Source organism: Gigantopelta aegis, chromosome 9, assembly GCF_016097555.1.
Source record: "Gigantopelta aegis isolate Gae_Host chromosome 9, Gae_host_genome, whole genome shotgun sequence".
NCBI classification, from domain to species: domain Eukaryota; kingdom Metazoa; phylum Mollusca; class Gastropoda; order Neomphalida; family Peltospiridae; genus Gigantopelta; species Gigantopelta aegis.
The window spans coordinates 27883187-27900216 of NC_054707.1; the positions used below are offsets into that span (position 1 = coordinate 27883187).

The window sequence follows — 17030 nt, forward strand, 5'->3', positions numbered from 1 at the left end:
CTTTTTCACTCCATTTGATAAAAACGTGATCTAAGTGTGTTACAGGTTTGTAGATTAACCAAATTATAATTTATTTTCGCTGGATGGAACTAGGGTGTGCGGCTTTAATGTGGGCACTTTAGCGACTTTGGGATCCAATTTAAGTGGCTGCTGGGTTTAGGATAGATCACCTCTTACTATGAGTGCGTAGACATTAAAAATCCTCTAGGACAGGTTTGCCTTTGCTATTTTATAATTTCAACATCTGTTTTGTACATGTATGTTGAATTTATTCATTATGACGCAGTCTACGTAAAACTAGTTAATTACTCCCTGCATTTTTTTCACGTCGAGGTCTGCTGCTTCAAAGAAATATTTTTTTCAATGTATTATCTAGTGGAGCATGACCCAAATGCCCTAAAAAATGCACTCGTCATAGTCTAGATCCCCACCCTTGTACAATTTCCAGCACATTTGCCTGACAATATGCTTCAACAGTCAGTAGCATGTTTAGGCCAACTATTAGTGCCAGACATGGGTGTTGTCCGAGTTAGACCATCTATTTGTGAGCCTGTCGCATGATTTTGTAGCGCCAGTCTCTCTTCAAACTCTCAGACACTTCACACTTAATTATTATATATGAATAGGTGTTCCACAAGTTATTCACCATTCATCTATATCTATATCTATATATATATATATATCTAAATATATCTATATATCTATATCTATAATTATATATAGTTACAGGCAATGTGTCAAATCAGTCATTTGGCAAAATTACTGAACTATTCAGGCATTTTGTAAAATGCCCGTGACCCTTAGGCATTTCACAAAATGACTAAAATGTTCAGGCATTTGACCAAATGACTGAAAATTAGGGTTATGTATTTGACAGTTTGACTGAACACATTCAGGCGATGAGTAAAATGCATGACATTCAACTCTGATATTATATGTGATCAGCCATGCGATTGTCAGCTTGTCTTTCAATCCAGCTATTCACTGTGGCAAGCTATTGCATGTTGGGGCTTATCTTTAGATTGAACTCTGTCACACATGTTATAATTTCATCACGTGGCCAAGTGGATTGGTAGACATGCAATCTCTGCCACAAGGCTCCTTCAAATGGATATTAGTTTATCAGGATCACCTAACAAAATTTTGTATTATACGACCTTTGACATCCAATCGAGCTATCGAAGTAGCTTTTCAACTCATGGACATATTTTTGCTGTTCGGAGCTCCTCAAATCTTACAAAGTGACAATGGGTCTGAGTTTACTGCGGGTGTTATTAATGAGTTGAAAGAACTATGGAAAATGTTGATCATTGTACACGGCAAACCACGACACCCACAAAGCCAAGGATCTGTTGAACGTGCCAATTCAGATATTAAAAATATGCTTGTGGCTTGGATGAGCGAAAACAATACATCTGACTGGACAGTAGGGATAAACTTTGTCCAATTTGCAAAAAACAGTAGCTACAATGCTGGTATTGGACAATCTCCATATTCAGTTCTCTTTGGTATGGAAGCGATGGTAGGACTGACATCATCGTCACTGCCCCATGAAATACTTGAGTGCCTTCAGTCTGAGGATGATCTACTGACTGTCTTGCCGGCTCCTTCAGAGTCGAAAGATTACTCAGAGAATCAGGAAACCAACAGTCAATCTCAGGATGAATTAGATAAAGCAGATGAAAATGTTGTTCCCGAGCCAACAACTTCAGATAATCAAGAAAACATTATATTGAAACGCAAGCTTTCTGTCAATGCTCAGTTCAAACAGGCTGAGCGCATGCTGAAAAGAAGCAAACTCGTCATGGCTGCAGGTAGTAAGGGAGATAATGTTGCTATTCCAATTCCAGCAGTGGATAGAGGGCGTGGTGACCCGAGAAATATACTTGGTGTTATAACAGATGTTAGCGACGACGAACAATACACCATAGGATGCCCATTTGGGTTACTCAGGGGTAAATATTCTTGAAACCAATTCGACCTGTGTCCGGAAAAGCTTCTTTCACTGGAAGATATTAATACAAGCAAAAACGTATCTCTACGTGAAGCTGTGAAATCAGAATCTTCAACTGGTGGCCAAGGCTTCAAGAAATTTAACTGTGGTGGCAGAAATAAATGTGAAACAAAGAGATGCAATTGTAGAAAAAACAATCTTGTGTGTAATAGTAGGTGTCATTCTAGCCTGAATTGCTGTAACAAATGAACAATTGAGGACTGTTCACTGTCTATGTTATTATTGATTTGATGTATGCTTTTTTAAAGTCTAATTTATGCAAATACATTTTTTTAAATGTTCAAATATGAATGTTGTTACCATTCAGTCATTTGGTTAAATGCCAAAAAATAGCACATGGTGACAGAGTTGTGGTAATTATCTGTTATTACCATTCAGTCATTTGGTTAAATGCCTGGTGCTCTAATTCAGTCATTTGGTTAAATGCCTGAACATTTTAGTAATTTTGCCAAATGACTGATTTGGCACATTGCCTGTAACATATATCTATCTATCTATCTATATATATATATACAAGAATCCTTCATATGTGTCCATGTGGGACAGGACTATTCCACCTGAAGGTACATCATTTGTTGTCGGAGGCGAGGCTTGCCAAGACTCTGACATCATATTATGTACTTGTGGGTGGAATAGCCCTGTCCCACATGGACAAGCATTTTGGGAAAACGTGAAAAACATACATTTTTTTTTTTTTTATCTTACAATAAAATAATCATAACCGTTGAAAAGACCATACCCGAAAGTGGTTTATATTAAAAGTATAAACCGAAAATGATAGTATAATTTCATTATGACAGCAGGTTTCCTTGTTTTTATGAAATATAAAAAGCATTTCTTGCGTTATTTTGCCGTTTACGTGACATCACCCAATGTTAATATCAGCTCAAACAACAGAAGTCACGTGGTCATGCAAGACCCGATTATTCCGCATGGGCTGACGTCATAGAATACGCCCGTCTTGCATGGCTAGGGATGGGAGAATATATATATATATATATATATATATATATATATATACGAGGTGTGGCAAAAAAGAAATGAGACTAATCGTTTAGCTTAGGCACTACCCACTATATGATCAAACTTCTTTTATGTTGTTTTATTACGGTCTTTTCTGGTTCCAAAAAGTCCTCAAGTGCTTGTTTCGGGTAAATATTAATTGTGTTACGTTCATTTTGATAAGACGTGTGTCATCGCCCTTGTCAAAAAATAAGTGATAGAAATTTGGAACAGCGCATTAACATTACATTTTTAGCTAAATCTAACAAAACTGCGACTGAAACATACAGTATGTTAAAAAAGGTTTATGCTCGGGTATTTCAGTGGCATAAAAGATTTTTGGATGGTCGAGAAGATGTGCACGATGACCAAAAATCAGGTCGACCAAAAACCACCAAAACTGATGAAAACATTAAAAAAGTTCAAAAGCTAGTTCGTAGTGATCGCCGTTTAACAATTAGAATGATGGCTGAAATGCTTAGCATGAACAAGGAATCGATTCGGAAGATTTTAATTGAAGATTTGTCCATGAGAAAGGTGTATGCAAAGATGGTGCCAAAACTTCTGACGAATGAACAAAAACAGAAAAGAGTGGACATTTGCACTGATCTTCTTGAGCGAATTGAACAAGAGGCAAACCTTCTAGACAGTGTTATCACAGGGGATGAGTCATGGGTGTTCCATTATGACCCGGAAACTAAAAGGCAAAGCCTCCAGTGGACAACGATAACATCTCCTCGACCGAAAAAGGCAAGAATGTCCCGTTCCAAAGTGAAGATGATGTTAATTGTGTTTTTTGACATTAAAGGTAATGTGCACCATGAATATCTTCCACCAGGGCAAATGGTCAACCAGCACTTTTACAGAGATGTTCTAGGGAAAAAGGTTCGTAGAAAAAGACCAAATCTGTGGTCCAACAAGTGGATTCTTCATCAAGACAATGCTCCTTCTCATTCGGCGCTATCGGTGAAACCGTTTTTGACACAGAAGCAAATCACAACAATGGAACACCCGCCCTATTCGCCAGATCTGTTCTCAGAACTGAAATATTTCATGAAAGGAACCCATTTTGACAATGTGGAAGCCATAAAGAGACGTACGACAGAACAGTTAAAGGGCATCCCTGAAGAGGATTTCCAAAAATGTTTTGCTGCATGGAAGAAAAGAATGGAAAAGTGCATAACAGCCAGTGGGGATTATTTTGAAGGAGATAATCTTTGATTTCTTCAGTTTTTAAATAATAAATGATTTATTGACATAGTCTCGTTTCTTTTTTGCCATACCTCGTATATATATATATATATATATATATATTGAAATAAACATTCTTCTATCCCAAAATATAAAGGAAAAAAAGTAATTTTAAATACCGGTATAATCCAGATTTAATACACCCCCTCCCCCCCTAAAAAAAGTGAAGTCACAAAATGTCTAAATGTTAATTAAAGGAGGGGACAATTAAGGCATTTGGCCTGGTATGCATATTCAACGATATAAACTGCACATTATTGCTTAATATCAACCAATATAATCATATAATTAATTAATAAAATGATTAAATGTGACAGCTATTATATACAACGGGCACAGCCATTTTGTACCATCCCAGTGAATATGCCCTCTGGCGAGCTGGGAGCTGGTGGTTATATGTAATACCTAACATGTCACGTTAGGAATTAGTCTTCTAATTGATGAAACAAAACATACCTGATTTTTGCGGATGCATCGCAATGTTCTGTAATAACAGCCATCCCAGTAAGCCAGCAACAATTATATATTATTTTTCAATACAAAATAAACCACCATTGTCAAAGTCTTGAAATAACTGTATTATGTTTTGTACATAAATTAACCCACGTACTGAAACAATAATCGAAGTGTTTTCTTGGTTAATTGGTCTTTTCTTTCCGTGGCCTGTACCTGTGGTTCCTGATTGGCAGGTGTATATTTAGACTGTCCCTAGACACTGTGTCTAGACACACTAAAAGACGTGCCTCTTTTATTAAGATCACAGGGTATTGTGTGATAACCGCACGGATACCCCTCAAATCGTAATGGACATTATCAGCCGTCCTGCTTTATTACTGTAAGTAATTCTGTAAAACCCTCGATTAAGTACTTTCCCATCTAAAATCACAAACTGACCAATTACGTCGTCCCAAAGAAAAGAAAAGTATGACTTGGGTATCGTGAGTGGTCGTTTTTGCTAGAACGTACCCTACCAATAGGCCTAATAATATGCATTTTTTTCTTTGGATTTAAAAAAAAAGAAAAATACTATTAACTCCATTTCGTTCTATTGATGTAAATTGAAATATATTTAGTTAAATAGTTTATTATACTATCAAGTCATTTATGTTGTTTTACAAGTCATGTTGATGAAAGCGAAGCGCCTTGTCATAAATTAGAGCGTTTGTTTACACTGTGCATAGAGGAGATGGATGGAGCTGACATCACTTCGCCCCAAGCTATACCACCAAACGTCACAAAAACAAAACAAAATGGCTGCCCCCAGTTAGCAGGAATAATCATGTTTTTTTATTAACTCTAAAATTACGCGTTTTTCATTTGTTAAAGTGTCAGTATGTGTTAGTGGTCCGGGTATGCATCTTTCCAACACATAAGGCTCTTGTTTGAGTTGACCTTACCTTTAATACATTTAAGGTAAACATTACGTTTATATGTCAGTGCTTATAGAGTACATGTACATTTATGGTTTTTGAAAAGTACCTATTGACAAACTTACATAAATCATATAAACATGTTTTATTTCCATTAATAATTATTTTAATCTCATTGGTGACATAGTCTTTTAAATGCAAAATTTACTGGAATTATGCCCCTTACCATGAGTAACTAAATGTCAAACACATTATTCATTGATAGCATAAAAATAACATCTTGAAGTGGACTCTTGTTAGCACCAACTTACATCACAAACAATCAAAGCTAACCCTTAAAATTATTTTTTATTTAGTTAATTGGCCTCTTCGTTTCGAACTCACAAACGTCCAAAACAAGCTACATAATTTATTCAACCAATCACAAGATGTGTTCATTTGTGTCCATGCCTTCTCAATGCGTATATATTTTAACAGATGACCAATGGCAGTCGACCTCTTATAATTGCTGTTGGAACCAGACGCCAAATGTGATATAAATATAAATATATTTTCCAAATAATTATTATAAAATGTTACACTGTCTGCAAATGGGGTGGCTAAACGGAAACAAAGGACCAGTTTATTCATTATTAATTCCCGCAAATTTTGTATTATTTTGGACATTTTTTGTCGGAACTGGATGTCAGTTTGAAAAACAAAAAACAACACCGACCCCAAATGTAATTTCCGTAGTTTTCATCCTTAATTCGTAGAACATATTTTTTTTTAGATTTTCTGCAGTAAATACGGACAAATCGTAGAAGTAAACAAGTCTGCTATACTCGTTCCAGTGTGAGACCATTTATATTACTCACAAAATTACATCATGCAGTGGACAATTCATTTAACTATTTATCAATGAAACTTTGCGTTCCTACGCCACACATCTATCAATGCAGTTTACACAAACAATATTATAAAGTAATAAACATATTCAAAGCTAAACAAAATTATTAAAATATATATTTGGTTAAATTATGCGGCCAACATTAATTATAAAAATTGACAGCAAGTATTTTTCCCCGATTATAAAAAAATTAATAAAAATAATCATGTGTACACTTTTTGCAGGGCTAGCTCTGGCATTTACCAAATTCACTAAATGCAAATTTTGAAAGTAGTTTGCGAATTTTATTTTAATTTGGCGAAATAATTTCTTGTAATAATTGACATTAAAAAAAAAAAAACCTGTTGATTTCTGCAATTTTTTAAATTTAAACGACAATTTGGCGAAAAGGTTTGCTCACTCAGAGCTAGCCCTGTTTTTGCATGAACATCTTTGCGGAGTTGTACTGTGTGACAGTCGATCACCTGATGACCTCTCAAAAAGCATATTTCACATTTTGAGAGACGATTTATATCACAAGGGTATCTTTCGAACCCTGGTGTAATAAAGTTTGTTTTTAATTAGTCAGTTCATGATTATCCAAAAATGAGACTATGGAGAAAACTTATGTCATGTCATGTCATAGGGTTTTACGTGCACATTCAGAACAAGCTGTTGTAGCACACGCCTGTCGTGGGCACAAGAGCCGGCCTTGGCCGGCTCCTCCGTCCATGACACAAAAGGTGGGGGGAGGGGAGAGGAGGGACCGCCTGCACTGACAGGTGCAAGGGAGAACCAGTAGCCCGATCAAATCGGTAGCAGGCGGGTGGTGGTGGTGGTGGTGCTATGGAATTTGAATGGAGCAGTTAAATGCCAAAGAGAAAAGGGTGCGCAATTTTGATTGAGGGAATTTGGCACAGAGAAAATTTGGAGTGTTTTCTCTTTTATAGAGATATTACCTGTCCTCAAACAAGTGCATTTCCCCCCACACTAATGGACTGGTCCGAACATCCCAACAGTGAACGGGATGGCCTAAATCTTCTACTGCATGCTCCCTTGTAGTTCCGGTCATGTGACTATAGCTTCCTTCTTTTTCACTGAGCACATCGCAGGGATGACGGGAAGCGGGGAGGCTCGGGCAGGAATAAACCCGTGAGGACAGGTAATATCTCTATAAAAGAGAAAACACTCCAAGTTTTCTTCATTTCTTTTTAATATTACCTGTCCTCAAACAAGTGCAGCATTCAATAGATGGTGGTGGGTACCAAATCAAAAAAAGCTCCTGTAATCTCCCTAAGACCGGATGGAAACTGACCAGTGGAAGAATTAGGACAACCATAAAGACCCCTATTCCAAGGGATGCCTGTCACAGCCCAATGCAGGTGAAGTTAGGAACAACCGGAAAAGGCGGCATCCGTCAGCAGTGGCAAGCCTGACACCAAGAAACCAACAGGAACTGGAGACGTAAGCCACAACATATGCAGGGACTGACATGGTGGGAAGACGTAGCCACCAGGGATGCAGGCATTAGGTAACCTCCCAACGTGTTATTAAAAATACATTTTATGGGTGCATCTGTCAGACCACTGAACTAAACAGGCCCCTGAGTGTTTTCTGACCAGTACACCAAAAACCTGTTAGTCCAGTTAGGAAACATAATACCAAATGCAGACTGTGCAAAGGTAAATGTTATCCAGACAAAAGTTCCAGCACCAGTACATGAAAGGTGCAAAAGAACAAATGTCTCAGCAGTCCTCAGCTGTCGATTCGAAGGACATCTCAGTGTGCAGCCAAGAAACCAACTAGCAACCCTTAACAGCGACGAGGACGGCTAGTGTTCACCAGTGTCTGCGCAGCCATCACAAGACCCAGATGATGGAAGCCCTCAACATCCTCAGTGGAGACAGCCCTCAGGTAAGAGTTGGCAAAGATGGAGTCCGGCGCTCAGAAACAGCCAGGGAGTATGTGCTGGATAGGAGAGTTACAGTGCAAGGACATGGTCGCGGCCAGTGTTCTCAGTTCATGCAGGTTGAAGGCAGAATGTGCAGGTAAACCTGCCATCTGGTACGCCGACGGAATCGTAGATCGAATCCAAGGAGCCTAAGTGTTCTTAGTAATGACTGTTAAGTGTGTCTGGTGACAAGAAAGGAACAACCTCGAACGGCATTGGCGAAACGAGAGTCCTTGCAATATAGTGGTTCTGAGCTCGAACAAGACACAAAGCCAAGTCTTTCAGTATCGGCTGGACCCAGGATGGACAATAACTCTTGGACCACATACATTTGCGGCGCATGATCAGGAAGCTGATTCTTCACCACAAAGTTCATGAGGAACCCTAAGGTAACCAACTTGCGTTCAGGTGAAAGGCATGTAGTTCAGAAACATGAGCAGCCATTGCAAACCCCAACAAGAAGACAGTCTTCCGAGTAACAGTTGCCAAGGAGGACTCTTCCATCAGCTCATAGGGTGCCACAGTCAAGGACCTCAAAACCAGATTCAAGACCCACTTCGGAGGATGAAGCGATGAATTTGATCTTCTAATTGAAACCCTTTAATCACCGTATGGATCTCCGGGATAGCAGAGAACTTCGTACCAGTAGCAGGATCATGGACAGTAGTGAAGACCGAGACGTAACCCGCAATCGTCGAGCCCTTGAACATCAGAGACGTTCGGAGGTACACCAGGAAATCAGCCAGACGAGGTACAGGAACTGTCTGAGGCATGAGTTGCTGCCGCAGGCACCATTGGACATTGTACGCCGTAGTAGGAGATGATCGATGAATTACCGCAGTAGACTTGGAAGAAAAACCCTTCTTCGGCAGACCTATGGCAATAAGGTCCACGCGTGTAGCTGGCAGAAGCATGGTTGCTGATGGTAGAGCCGAGATATGGGATGAGCAGCAGATGAACCCACTCTGGCAGAGGCAGCGAATGTACATCAGTGTGATCAGCAGCAGATGACAGTGGTATTCTTGAAACCACTGTAGCACCCTGGGCAGCAGGATCGGAAGCGGGAAGGCGTATGCATCCATCTGATCCCAGCTGATGGCGAGCATCTAGGTTGATGGCATCTGGATCTGGAACTGGTGACACATAGATCCGAAGTTGAAGGTTGAACTTCGTGGCAAACAGGTCGATGTTCAGTGTCCAGGGATGCTGACACACCCATCGAAAAGCCTCCGGATGTAGCATCTACTCGGTTGATTGCGGAGATGACGGCCGGGATAGACAGTCTGCTAGGACGTTGGAGACCACTGGAATATGTCGTGCACGGAACTGCAAAGGCATGCCGTGCACTAAGATGTACAGGTGAAACGTCAGCCGCAGAAGACTGCTGGAGTGAGCCGCCCTGTCGATTGATGTAAGCCACCACGGTCATACTGTCTGTGGCCACCATGAAAGTCGCTCCAATCAACTGTTGATGCCAGTGGAGAATAGCATTGTAGATTGTCAACATCTCTAGAAGAGCGATGTATAGCATGGCTTCTTCTGGAGACCACAGCCCGGACAACGTCTGGTCGTTGAGGTGACGCATCGGCAAACAGATGATGAGTCGCCTGGAATGGCTGCAAAGAAACTCCGTCGAAGACGTTCGTCTGGCATTACCACCATCAGAAACTGGACTGCAGGGTGACTGGGAACCTGATCAGCAAATCTGAGTTAATGTACTGAAAGCATCGATTCAGAAACAACTGGATACGGCGAAGCTGGAGTCGACCTCTAAGCGTCAAATCTTGCACCAACGTCAAAAGTACTCTTGCAATGATACTTCATGAAACAGTAGTAGAGTGATGCAGGAACCAGGACATCGGAATCAGTGATCCCGTGAAACAGTCAAGAGCCACCGACAGTGTAGCGACCCGCTACACTATATGCCCGATATACGTGGAAGTGAAGCAATGCAAACAGCAACCGGCTAAAATCCACGGCCGTCACACCACCTGGTGCGAGACATCAACAGAGACAATCTAGACAGCATTGGTCAGAAACGCTGGCGGTAACGTAAGTGGGTTGATAAGCCACAATGAACCATAGTAAAACAGTCACAGGAAAAAACCCCGTACCATGTAATGGCAACTGGATGACTTCCGGAACCAGCGGAAGTAGCGACTGTCTTGTATTGTCACCGGATATAGTGAACAATCTGCCGAATGTCGCTGAACCTTCCTCGAGCAACAGATGGACCAAAGCACGGGGTCCCAACACAAGTGACCAGCCCAGTAGACTGTCTTCATCACCAACCCGGAACACTGGTAACGTCGAATCCCCTTCACAGCAAACAGCTTGGATGTAGACCACAGGTCTGCCAAGATGTCCGGCTTGTGCTGAAAGTCAAGAATGGATCGCTTCAGGCAAGCCGGTTGACGAAAGTGTGCAACCGTAGTGGACATCAATGTCACGGAAGATGTAAGGCAGACCAACATCGAAGCCGACGCCTGGAAAAAAGCATATCATCTGGCATCCTGCACCTGAGGAGCTAAGGTCACCAAGAAAACATCAAATAGGACATCATGTAGAAACATCTACGCTGAACTGAAGCCATCGAGCGGACATGCCGATCTGTAAGTTCTAGGAAGACGTCTGGTCCCACCGGAAACAGCGTCATCCAAGGCCGGCGCCACACCGTTGAAGGAGAGATTGAAGACGGAATACGTTTGTTGTGACGAATGGGGAACGCCACAAACAAAACGACTCATGGAAACCGTGACATCGGATCAGTCATCAAAACGGAAACCTTCTAGAATGGTGCCAGTGGATGGTTTAGTGACAAAAAGCATCACATACACTGCAGCGAGACAATCCCTCAAAGCCATGTGGTTCACTGCGTCCGGATCTTCTATCATGGAAGGTGCCGACGCATCATCTGGAAAATCGCTCAGTAACCTGGCACAGGTAATTCGATCCAATGTACTGGCTGCAATCGAAAACACGGACTGTGGACAGTCCGATATACTGAATGCAAATGGAGACACGGACCGGCAGGAGCCGGTGGAACCCTGGACACTGGACCACTTTGATCGATCATGGAACGACGGTACCAAACTTCCAGTTCGTTACAGGGCTCCGTCTGCTTGCTGGAAGAAGCGACCTGCACGGGCCGGTTACTGGTGGTCGTGTAAACTGACGGGGGCCTGTGGCAGCCAACAATTGAATGACGACATCTGCCGGGGAACCTCTGTGGCGATCATCGGAACCGGACCCTTCTTGGCTGGAACCGGTGGATGGGTCAGCGACGGTAGCATCTCATATATGACAGCCAGACAGTCCCTAAGTGACTGGTGGTCTGCCGTATCCAGAGCTGCTGGAATCCATGGTGAATTACTTCTATTACGTCTAGCATGATGATCCATGGACCCTTGCACCCGCACCGTCAAGAATGGGTCAGACTGGCGATCTGAAAACGATGGACACTTCAACGATGAAATACTCTTCTCGGCCCGTACACTGGGTCCCGCTGGCACCCGTGACAAAGGCTTGGCCGTCACTGGAGACTTCCATGAAGCTGTAGGACCCGGGATAGTATTAGGAACATGGCCGGTAACATCATTTTCAAGGCATCTGCAACAGAGTCGGCAATGGATGGCGCTGTAGACCCAACCGGTGTAGATTCCGACTTCTTGGACCTGGTTGACGGCATTGTCAAATAACTACCAAACTCCAAATCAGTCAGCTTGATACAAGTATCACATCTCGCCTCCGCCAAACAAGGAACTCGACAAGACTGGCAGAGCTCATGTGGATCATCGCGCGACAAAAATTTCCTGCACCGAGAACAGGAATGTTGTCGATAAACACTGACATCAGACATGAGAGAATTTCTACAAAGAGAAATAATAAAACAAACCATTAATACATAACCAGTAACAGGACTGCCATCTTTGCAAATGGCGACCACGCAACATTAACCGGGAAACAACAATTTTGGTAGAAAGCACACTGAAAACAAGTGTTTATGCCAAAATAATACAACAAGAAACATAACAATAATGACAACGGTTACAAGAGTGTTGAACTCGGAAATTACTAGTATCCAACATGGTAAATAATTATCTCTGTAAAGAGAAATAAAAGACAACCATAAAAAACACAAAGCTGGTAACAAGGACGCCATGTCCTGCAAATGGTGACCAACCCGCAGAAAAAACTATTTTTATATAAAAGAACACTAATACAAGTGTTTACACCAAAAGAATACAGTGATAAATATAACAAGAATGGCAGAAACGAAACCACCAACAAACGACAAGTTATCACTACAAAAAAACTAAATATGACTCCATTAAAAAACAGAGCCATAGAAAAGACGTACACACCGAACAGCAAAGAGAAAAAGAAGGAAGCTATAGTCACATGACCAGAACTACAAGGGAGCATGCAGTAGAAGATTTAGGCTATCCCATTCACTGTTGGGATGTTCAGACCAGTCCACTAGCGTTGGGGGGGGGGGGGGGGGGGGGGGATGCACTTGTTTGAGGACAGGTAATATTGAAAAGAAATGTATGTGAGAAAACAGTAACCTGTTGGAATCCTTTTAAACTACAATATTAAAATATTAAACCTTTAAAATAACAAAATATATAGAAATCTATTTCCTCAGCTATATTAGATATTCAATTCCATTCCATTCCATTCTGGTCTGCATTTTTTTTTTTAAACACCACTGAATTTGCAAGCAAACTGCTTAATAGATATGATGTTTGATGTCATGATATATCATTAATGTGTTGTTTAAAATTTGAAGTTGTTTTAAAAAGAATTAGTTATGAGGTGCAGAAGATTACTTGTTTTTTGTAATAATTGCTTACATGGTAAACATGACGGTTACACCATTTGGATTCTTTTGATAAATATTTCATTATTTATATAAAAAAAAAATTGTTTGCCTTGCAACTTACTGTAGTAATGATAAAACATATCCTGGTTTTTGGGAAGGGGTGGTTTAGGGGTTTCAGCAACATTTGTTTGAAATGAAATGTGTTACTGCTATACGGTTGACACAGTAAACATGTCCCTGTTCCAAACAAAATATCCATAGCTCTCTTTTGAAATAAGCTATAGACAGATTCATTGCCAAACTGCAAAAGTGATTTTGGCAAGATTGGCTAAACATGATGAATAACAGAGAAAGCAGTTGACCTACTAAAGGCAGTCACTGGGATTGTGGCTTGAAATGTAACCTGTGTGTACACTCAGCTTCAGCAATCGCTCGTGCAGTTTTGCAAATATTTAACCTGTTAATGTTACTTAAAAGTGAATATTATTTTTGTTTAAATTTAATTATGCATATACCAAAATATTGATATGAGAATTATGTAGCTAGCTGAATACATTTCTTTTTTTAGGACAAATTAATTGTATTTTAGTCCCAACAAATTCAGAAAATTGCCTCAGGAAAGACAAATGCTAAGGCAAAAAAAGTTTGCTTTCATCTAAAATACCCCTTGCTTTGGCATTTGTATTTAAATACCTATATATCCTGTCACTATAATAATCTGTCAACATTAATAATTTTCAGGCAATATTTTGTTGGGCCATTTAGTAGGCCAACTGCTGTACCATCTTGTCTTGAATGTTTTTGTGGTGAGTACCTCTTTCCCCTTTTTTGGTTTTGAACAAATCCTTCTTTTTCCAGTCTGTTGACCAAGCCTTGGGCAATTGTTACCTCAATTCCAAGTCTTCGAGCTAATTGAGGTGCAAGTACTCGACTGGATTCTAAGCAAGCCATTAAGGCCTTCCTCCATAAACAGGTGGCCTGTAATTTGACATAAAAATAGATATTACAATAATATTCAGGCATGTTTATGAAAAAATGCAGTCATGAAAAGTAGTTATAAGTGTTAATGTTTTTTTAAAGAGTTACATTTTAATGAAGGGCATATAATTCCATAATTATTTGTAACACTGGTCTGTCCCTTTAACAAAATAAATTAATAAGTTTGGTTAATCTACAAACCTGTAACACATTTGAATACAGTTACAACAGAAAATTAAAGTTTGTTTTGTTTAATGACATTACTAGAGCACACTGATTTATTAATCAACGGCTATTGGATGTCAAACATTTGGTAATTTTGACATAAATAGTCATAGTCTTAGAGAGGAAACCTGCTACATTTTTCCATTAGTAGCAAGGGATCTTTTACATGCACAATCCCAGACAGGATAGCACATACCACAGCCATTGATATACCAGTTGTGGTGCACTGGCTGGAACAATGTTGAAATGGGGAAATACCCTACAAAAATAGACTAGATTTTATCTCCATAACCAAAGGTACATGCACAGTATGTGCATTTTTAGAATTATGAAAAATGCAACTTGCAATCAGTTAACCATTCTTTTCACTTATACTTATACACACTTATACCAATATATAGGTAACTTATAGGCCATTTATAAGTGGTGTATAAGTAAAGTATATTCCACTTATAAGTTTGTATAAGTCATTTTCGTAAGGGTGTGGCCAGGATGATCAGAAACACTTACGATGTATGCAAATGGTTATTCTAAACAATATAATTTATGTAATTAATGTCCGATTTCAATTACCAAAACCAGCTCTATTGGAGAAAACCATGCCAAATGATCGTTTCCGGTACCGTGTTGGTAAAATCACTGAATTCAAATTATTATATCGAGTATGGCTATTCAGCAGAACCTAAAAACAGTTTCCGGTGGATTTCCATGATCACAAGGAACGGAACCGAAAAAGTGTTTCCCATGAAATTCGAAATCCTATGGCCTGGGTGTGTCACTTTAATCTGTTTTAAATATAAAGCATTATACAAATAAATACATTTGGTATTACCTATGGGCGAATTATTTCAAATTTCATTTGGCTATTGCAGACCTTAGTTTTTGAAAAACCAAGAGAAGTAAAACATTGCACACCTCAAAATGCTTAGGCGAATGAAAAATCACACTCATCAAAATGCTAAGGCGAGTGAAAACCAAACATTATTAATGTATGAAGTAACAGGAAAATGTAGAGACAGGTTGCAAAAATGAACCAATAATTCAGTTTTCTTTTTTTAATAAGTTTATGTTCAATTTGGTTCATTATTGTAGTCTGACTTCTTTCTCTTTCAGGAATGGAGTTATTCAAACATTTCAGGGGCAATGCTGTGGAAATATAATTATGAAACTAGCCCACTTTTGACATATTCTGATGAAGACAACTTGATATTTTTTTTTAATTACAATAAGTACTACTCAAATATTTTGATGCACATAACTATAGATTGATGATGAACCCAACTACACAATTGGATGAATCAACTTGTCTTGAATGTCATTATTATAACAAACACGAATACATGTAGAATAATTTGGTTCTCACACATAATATAGCCTTTGATATACTAGTTATGTGGTACTGGTTGGGATGTGTCTGTGGAGGAAGTTCGGTTCTACAACCCAAGCATATCAGGTGAGTACTACCAACTGAATTAGAACTCTCATATTGCATTTAAAAAATAAATAAAAACTCTGAAAAAAACCCGCTCATTAAACATAGGCCTAATTCAACTGATAAGGTTTTGGTTGGGGCACTGACATTTACATGACATTTTTAATTCAACAATTACATAACCAGCCATCCCCTCTCAACATCTTGTCATCCCACTTCCAACAGTATTATGAACAGCATTCATATCTATATCAAGTCAGCACTATATATGTTATCACATCGAGAACAGCCCTAATGTTGTTGATAAAAAATATATACAACATTCAAAGTATGACAAATATTTTGAAAAGATTACACATTTACGACTGTAACAGTCAAATAAAACAAACACTTAAATTATGTTGTAACTTTCAGTTTTGTCGTGTTGTACGTTTGGTCTTTTGTCAAGTGTGAACCATCGTCATTGTCCCGTTTTCACTTTTGCCCTCCCCCCCGTGAAAATAATTAAGCTCATGATTGGTATCTAAACCCACTATCAAAATAATTAAATTTAAATGAGGGTACGACAGTGTGACACATGATAATAGATGGTTCAGTGTATTTGGTAGTGGGTTATACATTTAGGGCCTACTATTTAGGTCGCCAGGAACGCTGATGCCAATTGCTCAAATACAGGGCATCATCCCGTGTTAGACCAGTATCAAAAGAAAATAACGGCGACATCTAATCCGTTGTTAATTGATGAACAAAAAAGGTATTATCTTGCAGCCTATCGGCAGCTGCGACACATTATCCAAACCATTACACGTAATAGGCCAAGCCGAGTCGTTGCATGTGCGGTTACCATTAAAGTAAATTGTTTTTCTGGTTGCCGATAACCATATGTAAGCGAAGTGTTAAATTAAAAACAATAGGTAAATAAAACAAACACTGAAATTCAAAGCATGACTGGGGTTTACTTGATTGAGATTAACCCGTCGTCGCGATTGGTGATTTCCAAGTTCTTAGCCTAAAACATATGTGCGAGATTAACTACCACGTGACGTGTCCAACCAATCAAAACACACATGTCATTAGACTTATTTTTTGTGCCAGAAACTTGAAAGGGAAAAGT

The 17030-nt window shown here is 39.5% G+C and overlaps 1 protein-coding gene across 3 annotated transcripts in view; it reads right to left on the reverse strand.

Annotated features, from left to right (window-relative positions):
- LOC121380389 (HORMA domain-containing protein 1-like) overlaps window positions 1-17030 on the reverse strand; it is a 265685-nt gene that overhangs the window by 42201 nt on the left and 206454 nt on the right. For all 3 annotated transcript variants that reach the window (XM_041509182.1, XM_041509181.1, XM_041509180.1), the window contains one exon: window positions 14096-14259. In XM_041509182.1, coding sequence (XP_041365116.1) covers window positions 14096-14259 — 164 coding nt within the window. The remainder of the gene's footprint in view (window positions 1-14095; window positions 14260-17030) is intronic.